We start from the raw sequence: 14,341 nt of genomic DNA on the forward strand, positions 1-14,341 counted from the left end.
GAGGCCGGGCGCGGTGGCTCACGCCTGTAATCCCAGCACTTTGGGAGGCTGAGGCGGGTGGATCATGAGGTCAGGAGATCAAGACCATCCTGGCTAACACGGTGAAACCCCTTCTCTACTAAAAATACAAAAAATTAGCTGGGCGTGGTGGCGCCTGTGGTCCCAGCTACTCGGGAGGCTGAGGCAGGAGAATGGCGTGAACCCGGGAGGCGGAGCTTTCAGTGAGCCGAGATCATGCGACTGCACTCCAGGCTGGGTGACAGAGCGAGACTCCGTCTCAAAAAAAAAAAAAAAAAAAAGAGAGAAAGAAAGAAAGGAAATATGATTTGTGCTGTCATAGAACTCAACATATTTCTGATTTCAGTGATGAAATCATGTTTATGTTGGTTTATCAAACACATGTAATTTATCTTTTATATGTATAAATATCAGATAATATTTATACATGAATCTAAATTTGTATGAATGTCCTGCGTTCAGGCTGGGCTGGAGTGATTATTTTGTTATTGGATCATTATTTTGTTTTCAATCACTGTGAATAATAATATTTTGTATGATTTGGTTTATTTGTTTGTTTTTGCTCATGAACACCATAACTGCAAATGAAAGAAATACTCTCAAACGTCTGAGTCCATATAAATACCCATTTCAATATCAAATTTGGTAAAAGTCACAATAATTTGCAATGGAAGCACTGAATATGAACTAGACATATCCCATAAATAGTAAAGCTTGGAGCTTTGTATCCAAAGTGCTAAATTGCTATTTTGGAAGTTGAAGAAAAACTTAAATTGCTTTTCTAGCCAGTTAATTGTTTAAATATTAGAATTTTCAATGTAAGCCATGATTACTGAGATTTATATTGGAGAAACACTCAGCAAGAAAAATACTGTCAGCATTTCCAGTGACACTGCTGTTGAAAAACCTCAATCTCGATGCATATAAAAATACTGTCACCTTTTGCTATCAGGAAGTGCTCTTTCCTTCTTTAATGGAACTCCATAGTTATATGCATTAAACAGAAATTAAAAAGAAATGAGTAAAGAAGAAAAGAGAGGGAAGAGAGAAAAGGCAGGGCAGGAGGAGAGGAGAGAACTGGCCCACCTTCTTTCTAGTATTCTTTTTTTTTTTTTGAGACGGAGTCTCACTCTGTCGCTCAGCCTGGAGTGCAGGGGCGCAATCTCAGCTCCCTGCAAGCTCTGCCTCCTGGGTTCAAGCCATTCTCCTGCCTCAGCCTCCCGAGTAGCTGGGACCACAGGCGCCACCACACCCGGCTAATTTTTTGTATTTTTAGTAGATAGTGGGTTTCACCGTGTTAGCCAGGATGGTCTTGATCTCCTGACCTCGTGATCCGCCCGCCTCGGTCTCCCAAAGTGCTGGGATTACAGGTGTGAGCCACCGTGCCCGGCCCTTCCCAGTACTCGATGTGGCATATGGGGCAGCACCACCTTTGGCAAACTTTAGACCAGAGTGTGCATGTTTTAGCAGGCCACTGAATTAAAATTTGTGGCTCCTGGATTTCAAAGGCAGTTAATGTAGTAATTTGCTGGGAGTTATCAAAGGCAGAGAAAATATTGCTCCATGGTAATATCCTAGCTATGGAAAATAATTAGCACTTTCAGGCAGCAAGGATTAGAAAAGCAAATTTTCTCTAAATTCTCTGCCAAATTCAGCTAAAATTTCAGGATACAGCACAGGAATTCCAAGGCAGACAACCACACGAGGTTCTAAGGTTTCACATTCTCAAAATTCATCATTCTAGAATGTTCTAGGGTGATATCATCGACCTTTGCGGGCAACCCTTTTCTGCACAGTCAGACCAGTACTGGTAGTTGAGAGTTGTGGGTAAACTTGGCTCTCATAAAAAAGAAAGGCATTGTATTTCAAGTCTTTACAGTAGATGTTTTTGTGGGACTTACCAAAGGAGGGAAGGAACCTCTTTGAGTTGGTGAGCCATCAACAAATCTGAGTGCCATTTGTGTGTTTCACTGGCCATTCTGAACAAGTAGAAAGGAAACTGGGATGGAAGTTAGGAAATTATGTTCCATCCTGGCTCTTTCACTAAAACCCAATTTATGGGTATATAAGATGCAATTTCCCCTATGTGAAAGACAATTCAAAAATTGCTCCATATCATACCTGTCCATACCACAAATGGAAAGCCTAGTACTAAAGTTACAAAATAATGATGTCACCTCTAGTGGTGAAATAAGGAAACAAAATATAACAGCAAAAATAAGAGTTTCCCATCATAATGGTAGATTCCTTAACAAAAATAACCCACAGGGCAACTGATCAGAAGGAAAGTATTACCCTAAAATTTTAGATCTAAATTTGTTACTACTATAATACTGCTGCATACCAAAACTGATTGACATCCAAACATTTCTGTGTAGTGCTGAGATTTTCATATCTATTTTTTTTTCAGGGTAAGACTGACTTTTTTTTGCTAATATTGCGCCCATGATATCTTATTGGATTCTAATATATATAAGGGTATCATATTTACATCAACAAGATAATATTTTTCATTTTATACTTTCAGATCATTGTCTCTATATAACAAAAGGTATTTAATATTTTAATTTTCAAAAATGTCTCTGTAAATAAGATGCATCTTACACAGACTGTATGTCTTACAGAATAGCAATCACATTCAATATGTTTATTTCTTTGTGTTACAATTTCCTTGTTTACCTTATAGAGATGATTCAGGACCCTACTAAATCCACTAGGCTGTTGCCAAGGTCATTTATGCAATAGTCATTTGAGAAAAATAAAGCATTATGCAAAATATTGCTATGCTGATACCAACTATATGAGCAACTAGGGATTAAGCCAGATCCCCGAGGGGAACAGAATATTCAACTTCCTCCTTGCAGTGAGGTGATAAAACCTGTATGGACCAGCTGGGTAACCCTAAGGGGAAAGAAATTGTTTAAAGAGACCTTTCTAAGGCTGGTAGGAAGTTGAATTTTCTTACCAATAGAAGCAGCTGAACTATTTGTTTTTTACACATTAAATTTGAAGTTGGTCTCTGATTTCCACCCGTTGCCCAAGAGTTTAAGAAAGAGAGATGACCACAGCTACTGATGATTAACAGATCAAATGTTTTTGTCTGTGGTAAACACAAAAATTCCTGAATTTCCTCTCAGAAGCTATTGTTGCATAGAAATGTATTACGATTTAGTCCTCCACAAATCAAAACAATTTTTTTCTTTAGAAATACTCCCAGATTGGCTGGGTGCAGTGGCTCACACTTGTAATCCCAACACTTTGGGAGGCTGAGGCAGGCAGATCACTTGAGGTCAGGAGATCAAGACCAGCCTGGCCAACATGGTAAAACCGCGTCTCTACTAAAAATACAAAAATTAGCCGGGTATGGTGGTGCACACTTGTAATCCCAGCTACTGGGGAGGCTGAGGCATAAGAATCACTTGAACCCGGGAGGTGGAAGTTGCAGTGAGCTGAGATTGTGCCACTGCACTCCAGCCTGGGCTATAGGGTGAGATTCTGTCTCAAAAAAAAAAAAAAAAAAGAAAGAAAAAGAAGAAGAAATACCCCCAGATATATGCTTCATCCTTTAACACTGCCCAAGTATCTGAATGCTTCTCTCAGATGTATTTTAAATAAAATTCTGTACACATAATCATCTCGTCTAATATTTTAGTCTCCCACATAAAAATCTCAGCAAAAAGGCCAGCTTTTACTGAGATTACCTGTTTTATATGTGTGTTAGAGTGGAAAATGCAAAAGTAGAGAAAAAAGGTTGTAAGGAACTGCTTTAAAATGGAAACAATCTTTTCCACTGGTCAATAGGATTATGGCTAATCTAATCTTGATGTTGAGCCCTTGACCCATATGCTCTACAAGTGTGTCTCTGTTTCACAAGTGTGTATTACTTTTCTAACACGGGTGTGGGGGAGTCAGTTGCATAGAAAGAGTCTCAGGAATGCTAGATCAATGTAACACCTCAGGTGCCACTGAAATGGTCTCAGACATTTAGGAATTGGAAGGCTCATGAAAGCTATTTTCACAGCTAGCTCAACCTGCTTAAACAATGTTAAATGCATAATAGTCTTTTTTTTTTTTTTCCTTAGAGATAAATAGCATTTTAGAAAAAAAATAAGGAAAAGCATATTCCCTTTTGGGGGCAACTGATTTGGCAAAATTTAATGAGGTTTTTAAAACTCAACAGTCATGGAGCACCATTAAATACTCACACAAAAAGACCCAGGCAGCTTAGAGATTAATATTTCCTTGGTCACAAGACGCCTAATTGACTTGCAACAAAACAAAATATTCAGTGCATCTGGTTGGGGCCAACATGGATGATGACGTGTTTCTCATAAGCCCTTTTCATTGTTTTCTCAATTTGCTTCAGAAAAACTTGCGGGATGCGTCCACATAAAGTGTGCACAGTCTCCAAAAACTTCAGCTGAAGGGGGTAATACATGGATTGAAAGAGATTGTCTTGAAAGGGAAACTGAAAGATGACAAAAAAAAAGTTTATTTAGTAACAGAAATGCCATTTTAAATGCAGATCACTTTTACTAAGAAATGACACAGGAATTATCATAAGCCCACAGGCACAGGTTTGGACAAGTGAAAAGACCTTTGAAGATCTAACTTAAAATCCTGTCTCAGCTGTGCAACCCCAGGTAATCATTTAAACTCGCTGAACCTCAGTTTCTTTACCTCTTAAAAAAGAAAAAGGCCAGGCATGGTGGCTTACACCTGTAACCCCAGCACTTTGAGAGGCCGAGGTGGGAGGACCACTTGAGCCCAGGAGTTTGAGACCAGCCTGAGCAACATGGCAAGACCCCATCTCATTAAAAAAGAATAGTAATAAAATTTTTAAAAAAATTTGGGTCCTTAAGGGTCTTACAATCTAAAAATGATGCATGTCTCTAAGGACAGGAAAGTCCATATATCATAGCATGTTTATGCTGAGTAGAAGGAAGGCTCAAGATACTCACTTGAAATCTACTACAACAAAACAATGAATTCTTCATCTTTTTTGCCCTTAATCTTAATGAAGAAACTTTAGGGTATGTCTATGGTAATCTCGTGAAGTTCAGGGTTTAACAATTCCTAGTAAAATTTATTGGCAATAAACCATATTTTAATAATTCAGGTACCAAATATTAGTGGTTGTTTACTTCCCTCTTAATATTGGGCTTTTGAGATCATCACTGCCATTTTTAAAACTTCTTTTGTTTTTTTCATGGAATACGTCTATGAGCAGTATATCCCAAAATAAATCTTTCAGACCACTTAGCTATGCACATGTGTCAAAGTTTTATTACAATCTTGTTGAAAAGGAAAAGGCTGGTAGTAGATCAAGTCAAAGATCCACTCTTGGTCAGGACATTTTATATGGAAAGACTAGCAAGAAATGAAAGAAGAATGGTTAAAGATCAGTACACTCTTGCCTAACAGGAGAGGTGGGTGTCTGGTTTCCTAGAACAAATGTTAATCCTTTAAAATTAATCAGAAATACTGCTTACACAGGTTTATCAGAGATGCCAATTTCTTCTCAGAAGGAGATTATGCATTATGTAACGCAAGAAGGTTCTCTCCCAGACCAGGTTTGGGATACTTTTTCTCTAATCACGAAATTTAAACCATTGATAAACCCCTTGAGGCCAGTCCTGAATCTGTCCTTTTCACCACTGTAGCTCCAGTAATGGGAACAGGATAGGTCAAAATCTTGGAATCACCCTCAATTCCTCTCTTTCCCCCCACAACCCTCATCCAATTCATCAGCAAGTCCTGTAAACTCTATCTCAACAACATATCCCAAATATGGCGACTTCTTCCCATTTTCCTGCCACCACGCAGGCCCATGCTGGCCCCGTTGCTCACCCAGGTGGCTGCGATTAGTCTCACAAATAAATAGCCTTTTTGTTTTCACTATTGCATCCCTTCCACCACGTTACCAAGGTGATATTTTTAAATCATAAATCAGAGCCTATCACTTTCCTGAAGGGGCTTTCCACTGCCATTAGAATGAGATTCCAACTCCTCCCTTGTTCTGAAGGTTCAAGGTGACCTGGAAACTCTCCCCTCTCAGTTCCTCCTCTCTCCTCTTATCTGGCCAGTCCTGTCTTTCCAGCACACCAAATTCATTCCCGCCTCCGGGACTTTCCCCTGGTTATTCCTTCTGTTTCATGGGATTTTCCCCAGATTTCCCCTGGGCTGCCTCCATCTGATAAGTCTAGAACTTACAAGCAGCCTTCCTGGTGCCCCTCCCCCCAGCTGGTAGAACACTCCTCTCCAGCCCAGGACTTTGGACCGATTAGCCCACTCTTTTTACACCTTTTGAACTCCTTTCACTATCTCAGAGGATTTTTTTTTTCTTTTGAGATAGGGTCTTGCTGTGTCACCCAGGCTGGAGTGCAGAGGGGCAATCATGGCTCACTGCAGCCTTGAACTCCTGGGCTCAAGTGATCCTCCATCTCAGCCTCACAATTATCTGGGACCACAGGCACTCGCCACGACGCCCAGTTGTTATTATTTTTTTTTCTAAAGAGGCAAAGTCTTGCTCTGGCTGGAGTACAGTGGTGCCATCCTAGCTCACTGTAGCCTTGGCCTCCTAAGCTCAAGGGATCTTCCACCCCAGCCCCAACCCCTCCCCGCCCAGTAGCTGGGACTACCGGCATGTGCCACCAGGCTAATTTTTTTTTTTTTTTTTTTTAATTTTTGTAGAGACGCATCTCACTATGTTGCCCCGGCTGAATTTTTCTTTCTTTCTTTTTCTCAATGAGTATTGTCTGGCTTCCCCCACCAGAATATATGCTTCTTTTTTTTTTTCCTCCGAGACAAGAGTCTTGCTCTGTCACCCAGGCTGGAGTGCAGTGGTGCATTCTCAGCTCACTGCAACTTCCGCCTCCTGGGTTCAAGCAATTCTCCTGCCTCAGCCTCCTGAGTAGCTGGGATTACAGGTGCCTGCCACCACGCCTGGCTTATTTTTGTATTTTTAGTAGAGATGGGGTTTCACCATGTTGGCCAGGCTGGTCTCGAACTCATGACCTCAGGTGATCCACCTGCCTCGGTCTCCCAAAGTGCTGGGATTACAGGCGTGACCCACTGCGCCCAGCTCAGAATATATGCTTCTTAAAGGCTAGGGCTTTGTTCATCTTATTACCTTCCAAATTCCTAGAAACTAGAATTGTTCCTACAAAAAATAGATGCTTCATAAATGATTGTCAAGAGAATTACTGCAAAAATGTCTATCTGATAGATGCCTTCTTGTGGGGAGGCTGCACTGCCCTTTCACACAAACACGTACCACACAGGTTAGGATGTCTATGAGCACCTGAAACAGAGAAATAGAGAGAAAGAGAGATAATATTTTCAGAGACAGATGAAGGGAGAAAAAGAAAAAAATATATATAGAGAAAATGTTTATAAGCAAGAAGAGAGAGAGAAATGTGAAAAAGCTAGAGGAAGTGTGAAATTGTTATCATCAAAACAACTTCTTTTTATCTTTTTTTTTTTTTTTTTTAGATGGAGTGTCACTCTGTCACCCAGGCTGGAGTGCAGTGGCACGATCCTGGCTTGCTGTAACCTCTGCCTCCCGGTTTCAAGCCATTCTCCTACCTCAGCCTCCCAAGTAGCTGGGATTACAGGCACGTGCCACCATGCCAGCTAATTTTCATGTTTTTAGTAGAGACAGGGTTTCGCCATTTTGGCCAGGCTGGTCTCGAACTCCTGACCTCAAGTGATCCACCTGCCTCAGCCTTCCAAAGTGCTGGGATTACAGGTGTGAGCCACCGCACCTGGCCAAAACAACTTCTAATTATTGCACAAGCTGTAAGTGAGGCTCTGTACTAAAAGTGTAAAGACTATCATTTTGTTGAATTTTCATAACACTTGTTTGAGGTAGATAATCTTATTATCTACACTTGACAGATGAAAAAACTGAGGCCCAGTAAGGTAAGGGCACAGTTAATGGCAAATCACCAGAAAGTGGCAAAATTGGGATTTGAACCCATCTGTCCAGGCCCAAAGCCAAGCTCTGACCCACTACACAATGGTTCACAGCATTGTAGAGAATGGGGAAATACATCTTTTATGATGGAGTCTCTTTATATTTACTCACATTTTGGGTCAGGGTTAGTGATTTTTCTGATTGAAATGCCTGAATGAAAACTGTATTTTTAGGCCCAACTGAGGAAAATCATGGAGTGTACTAAGCAGAATCATTTATGAAACAAAGCTGTTCAGCCCTCTTTCTGATCCCCCAGAAAACAAACCAGATGAGTTGTAACTCAAGAACCACAATTGCTCAACTCCAAACCAGGGGTGACAGATCACAAAAGAAACCCAAGAGTGGCTCTGATAGACACATGGCTGCTGTGTACTTATTTAACTTCTGCTTGTACTCCTGAATGAGTTTGCCCCTGGAGTCAGTGTTTGAATATTTAAATGTGAGGATATCATTAAGCACAGAACAAATTTTCTGCGTAATTAAATCACCCAGCCTTTGAAAACCAAACAGCAGGAAATGCAGAAGAAAATGCTTGGATGCATGCTAAACACTTTCCCTGTACAGAAGTCAACTCTAGGAATTTCTTTTTTGTTTTTTTGAGATGGAGTTTCACTCTTGTTGCCCAGGCTGGAGTGCAATGGCATGATCTTGGCTCACTGCAACCTCTGCTTCCCAGGTTCAAGTGATTCCCTGCCTTAGCCACCCGAGTAGCTGGGATTACAGGCATGCGCCACCACGCCCGGCTAATTTTGTATTTTTAGTAGAGACGGGGTTTCTCCATGTTGGTCAGGCTGGTCTCGAACTCCCGACCTCAGGTGATCCACCTACCTTGGCCTCCCAAAGTGCTGGGATTACAGACGTGAGCCACCGTGCTCAGCCAACTCTGGGAATTTCAGAGTTGGAATTCTCCAGGACTCTCCCTAGCAAATGCATACTTTTTAATTTGTTTTCTCAGAGACAGGGTCTTACTATGTTGCCCAGGCTGGTCTTGAACTCCTCACCTCAGCCTCCAAAGTGATGGGATTATAGGTGTGAGCTACTGTACCGGGCCTATTTAATTAATTAATTAATTGTTTTTTTTGAGATGGAGTGTCACTCTGTCACCCAGGCTGGAGTGCAGTAGTGCAATCAAGACTCACTGCAACCTCCGCCTCCCAGGTTCAAGCAATTCTTCTGTCTCAGCCTCCCGAATAGCTGGGATTATAGGCGTGCACCACCATACCCGGCTAATTTTTGTATTTTTAGTAGAGATGGGGTTTTACCATGTTGGCCAGGCTGGTCTTGAATTCCTAACCTCAAGTGATCTGCCTGTCTCAGCCTCCCAGTGTGCTAGGATTACAGCCATAAGCCACCACACTGGGCCGATTTTATTTTTTATAGAGATGGGGTCTCACTATGTTGGCTGCGCTGACCTCAAACTCCTGACCTCAAGCAATCCTCTCACTTCTTAGCCTCTTAAAGTGCTGGGATTACAGGCATGAGCCACTGTGCTTGGCCTTAAATGTTTTATTTATTTTTTTTTTGCAAATGCACATTTTCATACACAAAAAAATGTTACTATGTTACAGGATTTACCCCCTACCTCACTTCTACCAAAGCCTGTTCATGAAACTTAGAGAATTCCATCTTTAACAACAAAGCCTAATAAATTCTACATGTTTTATGTCAGGGGTTGGCAAACTTTTTCTGTAAAGGAGTAGATGGTAAATATTTTAGACTCTGTAGACCATATGTCCTTTGTCACAACTAATCATCCTGTTATTATAGTGCCAATATAGCCATAGATAATACATAAATGGCCAGGCACGATGGCTCAGACCTGTAGTCCTAGCACTTTGTGGGGCTGGGATGGGAAGATCACTTGAGGCCAGGAGTTTGAAATCAGCCTGGGCAACAAAGCAAAATCCCATCTCCACCAAAAGAAAAATGACAATATATAAATGAATAGGTGTCACTGGTTCCCAATATGATTTTATTTACCAGTGCTGACATCTGAATTTCATATAGTTTTCTTGTGTCATGAAATTTTTTTTTTTTTTTTGAGACAGGTCTTGCTCTGTTGCCCAAGCTGGAGTGAAGTGGTGTAATCATAGCTCACTGTAGCCTTGAACTCCTGGGGTCAAGTGATCCTCCTGCCTCAGCCTCCCAAGTCACTGAGATTACAGGCATGAGGCTTGCCTTATTTTTTAAATTTTTTGTACAGATGTCTTACTATGTTGCAGTTTTCTTGAGAAAGTTGCTTAAAGGGCTCCAGACAGCCATGTTCATACACATACCTGCATTCCTACCCTATTTTCTCCTCTCTTCTCCCATCCCTAGCCCACGAGTCCATAAAGAGGCAAGAACCTTCTTTTTTTTTTTTTTTTTTTTTTTTTTGAGATGGAGTCTTGTTCTGTCACCCAGGCTGGAGTGCAGTGGTGCCATCTCAGCTCCCTGCAAGCTCCACCTCCTGGGTTCATGCCATTCTCCTGCCTCAGCCTCCAGAGTAGCTGGGACTACAGGCGCCACGCCCACCACCATGCCCGGCACCAAAAAAATTTTTTTTTGTATTTTTTAGTAGAGACGGGGTTTCAGCATGTTAGGAAAGTCTCGATCTCCTGACCTCATGTTCCGCCCACCTTGGCCTCCCAAAGTGCTGGGGTTACAGGCATGAGCCACTGCGCCAAGCCTAATTTTTGTATTTTTAGTAGAGACAGGGTTTCACCATATTGGCCAGGCTGGTCTCGAACTCCTAACCTCGTGATCCACCCACCTTGGCCTCCCAAAGTGCTGGGATTACAGGTGTGAGCCACTGCACCCAGCCAAGAACCTTTTCTTCAGTGCTCCTTGGCAGTGAGAAGATTCCTGCCATCTGTGCTGTATGCACTTGACTCTTATCTTGTACCCTTTGGTGGGGAAAAATGGAAGACTGGGGAGTCAGGGCCTCTTTCTGCTGCTTGCATGCACTTCTGCAGTTAAGCAAATAAAGCCTTGATTGTTACTTTTAGTTTGGCTCCTTGTCCTAACTGAACACCTTGACCCCTGATTGAGTAACAGATTGGAGCTGGCAACCAGGCAATGTATTTAGCTAGAACTGAATAATATCATTTTCTTTTTATTGTCTAATCTTGATCCTATGTGTTACCTTCCACTATGGCAAAAGGCACAGAAGTTGTCTTTGTGACATGAAATTTCCTCCTAAAGTAGGTGGCTCACACCTGTAATCCCAACATTTTGGGAGGCTAAGGCGAGTGGATCACTTGAGGTCAGGAGTTTCAGACCAGCCCGGCCAACATGGTGAAACCCCATCTCTACTAAAAATACAAAAATTTGCCAGGCATGGCGGCGCGTGCCTGTAGTCCCAGCTACTTGGGAGGCTGAGGCAGGAAAATCACTTAAACCCAGGAGGTGGAGGTTGCAGTAAGCCAAAATCCCACCACTGCACTCCAGCCTGGGTAACACAGCAAGACTCCATCTCAAAAAACAAAAACAAAAAACAGAAATTTCCTCCTAAAGTAAATTTAGTTAAGTAAAAGATAATGAATGGTGTACGTGGAAATAAGTCAAGTAGATATGACATAGTACAAGGTGGCAAGAGGATATAATGACAGAGCGTGACTGAGGTCGAGAATAACTGGTATAACTCTATGCTTTGGGAATATTTGGCCTTCAAAGGGACAGGTGACTAAAGTGCCAATATTGCTTCATGCTGATAAGCACATCTGCTAACAGCAGCAAGGGCACACTTACATCCCGTATTGCTTCATAGAGTGCTCTGAACGTTGGTTGCTTATCGTCATGGTAGACGCCTCGGTTTCCATGCAGAACAGACACACCTTCATGCTCAGCCTCTCTGCAGTTGCTTCCGTACATGCAGTGATCGGGACGGTAGTTCCACTGGCAGGGGAATACATAGAGACACTCTGGTGGTAAAAAGAGAAAGACATATATGTCCACAGTTAGTGCCAGCTCTCATGCACATGTCCCGCGATTAAACTGTTTCCACTAACTGTACACAGCATGTAATTTCAAAGTACAGGAGTGTGATTTTTTACTCATAGATCAAATTTTGCCCCATTTGTCAAAATTCTGAGATCAAGAATTGAAGGGGCACACAGTGATGATGTAGGTTTCATCTAAAAAAAGAAGAGAGTATTGCATCTTAAAGAAGAAAGCAAACACAGGCATCAGGCAGCCTGGGTCCAAATCTCAACTCTCTCACTCAAAACCACTGAAATCCATGTCTAGTCACTTAACTTCCTGTACTTCTGTTTTCTCATCTGTAAATGGGAATAATACAACCTCTATCTTATTTTGATGATTAAACTTTAAACATACATGTAAAATGCTTAGCAGGGTATCAAACATACAGTAGTGGTTCAATAATGTTAGCAGTTGCACTGGCTGGGTATGGTGGCTCACACCTGTAATCCCAGAGTCTGGGAGACCAAGGTGGAAGGATCACTTGAGGTCAGGAGTTTGAGGCCAGCTTGGGCAACATAGCAAGACCCCTGTCTCTATACAAATTTTAAAAATTAGCAGCTGGGCCAGGCATGGTGGCTCACGCCTTTAATCCCAGCACTTTGGGAGGCCAAGGCAGGCAAATCACCTGAGGTCAGGAGTTTGAGATCAGCCTGGCCAACATGGCGAAACCTGTCTCTACTAAAAATACAAAAATTAGCCAGCCATGGTGGCACCCACCTGTAATTCCACCTACTTGGGAGGCTGAGGCGGGAGAATAGCCAGGAGGTGGCAGAGGTTGCAGTGATCCAAGATCGCACCATTACACTCCACCCTGAGCAACAAAATGAGACTCTGTCTCAAAACAAAACAAACAAACAAACCGAAAAAATTACAAAAATAAATTAGCCAGGCATGGTGGCACACTTGAAGCTACTTGGAAGGCTGAGATGGGAGGATTCCTTGAGCCCAGGAGTTAGAGGTTACAGTGAGCTATGATCACGCTACTGCACTCTAGCCTGTGACGGAGTAAGATCCTGTATCAAAAAAAAAAAGATACACACAAAAAAATGTCAAAAATAGTGTTAGCAGTTGTAATCAACTCTTTGGAAAGGTTTCATAAAATGGACAGAGCTAAAAAAGAGGAGTCAAGATTAAAGTAAAGATTCTGCTTCAGATTAAGAACAAACAAAAAACAAAACAAAACAAAAAACCAGCAAAAACCCCCACCTTCGGCTGGGTACAGTGGCTCACACCTGTAATCCCAGCACTTTGGAAGGCTGAGGTTGGTGGATAACTTGAGGTCAGAAGTTCGAGACCAGCCTGACCAACATGATGAAACCCTGTCTCTACTAAAAATACAAACATTAGCCAGGCATGGAGGCAGGAGCCTGTAATCCCAGCTACTCAGGAGGCCGAGGCACGAGAATATAGAACCCGGAAGGCAGAGGTTGCAGTGAGCTGAGATCACACCACTGCACTCCAGCCTGGGTGACGGAGTGAGACTCCATCTCAAAAACAAAAACCAACAACAACAAAAAAACCCCACCTACAACAGGAAAGAGAAAAACCCCAAAGCAATAAGCAAAGAAAAAAAAGCCCTGTGCCAAGGTAACTATATGCACCATGGCCATATGTGCACATATGTACACAGGTGTGTTTGTATCTCTAAACCCTGGTTGGTTCTCAACCAGGGGCAATTTTGCCTCCTCCCCACTCCTCTACCCCAGGGCCATTTGGCAATATTTGGAGGGAGACACTGTTGACTGTTATACATGGGGGAGGCTGCTACTGGCATCTAGTGGGTGCTCTGAACATCCTATAATGAACAGAACGGTCCTCAACAATAGCAATAGTGCTGATGTTGAGAAACTCTGCCCTAATCCTATTGGATTCAGAAAGTTTCCTCTTGGTGACCAGAATTATACAATTAGCAATAAATTCATGACCCCCTAGCTTCCTGGCTTCTCAGCTTGATGCTTTTCAGGGTTGGGGGCAGAGGAATATGGATCAAAGCTCTCTGCAAATGTGTGTTGCTGATCATGAGAAAGACCCTGTGAGAGAGCACAAGAGAGGATTACAGTAAATCAGTAACACCACCACCATTGGAAAAGCAACTTCAAGATGTGCTTGTTCATTGGGTTGATGGCATTCCTGTCTCACGGAAAAAAATCATTGCTTAGTGATTACTTACAGAAAGCTTCAAGATGGAAAGCAAATAATGAAGTGATTGTCACACATCCCGTCTGGCAGGCTGTGTATGTTTTCATGGCTCAGTCTTTTATAGGACAGTGACATTTAGGCATCCTTTATCAAATTCCTAATTGCTCATAACATACTGTGACATTTCTCTTTTCTCAGGAGAACTCCATTCCACCATGACATTCCCTTACTTGCATTTACCTG

At 42.1% G+C, this 14,341-nt stretch overlaps 1 protein-coding gene across 3 annotated transcripts in view; it reads right to left on the minus strand.

The window, feature by feature from the left end:
- Window positions 1-299: 299 nt before the first annotated feature.
- The window catches only part of GXYLT2 (glucoside xylosyltransferase 2), an 89,715-nt gene continuing 75,673 nt past the window's right edge, over window positions 300-14,341 (minus strand). For all 3 annotated transcript variants that reach the window (XM_054479575.2, XM_054479576.2, XM_054479578.2), the window contains 2 exons: window positions 11,726-11,898; window positions 300-4,486 (listed from right to left, as the gene is read on the minus strand). In XM_054479575.2, coding sequence (XP_054335550.1) covers window positions 4,304-4,486; window positions 11,726-11,898 — 356 coding nt within the window. In that variant the 3' untranslated portion in view covers window positions 300-4,303. The remainder of the gene's footprint in view (window positions 4,487-11,725; window positions 11,899-14,341) is intronic.

The sequence above is a fragment of the Pongo pygmaeus genome, chromosome 2 (assembly GCF_028885625.2).
Source record: "Pongo pygmaeus isolate AG05252 chromosome 2, NHGRI_mPonPyg2-v2.0_pri, whole genome shotgun sequence".
NCBI lineage: Eukaryota > Metazoa > Chordata > Mammalia > Primates > Hominidae > Pongo > Pongo pygmaeus.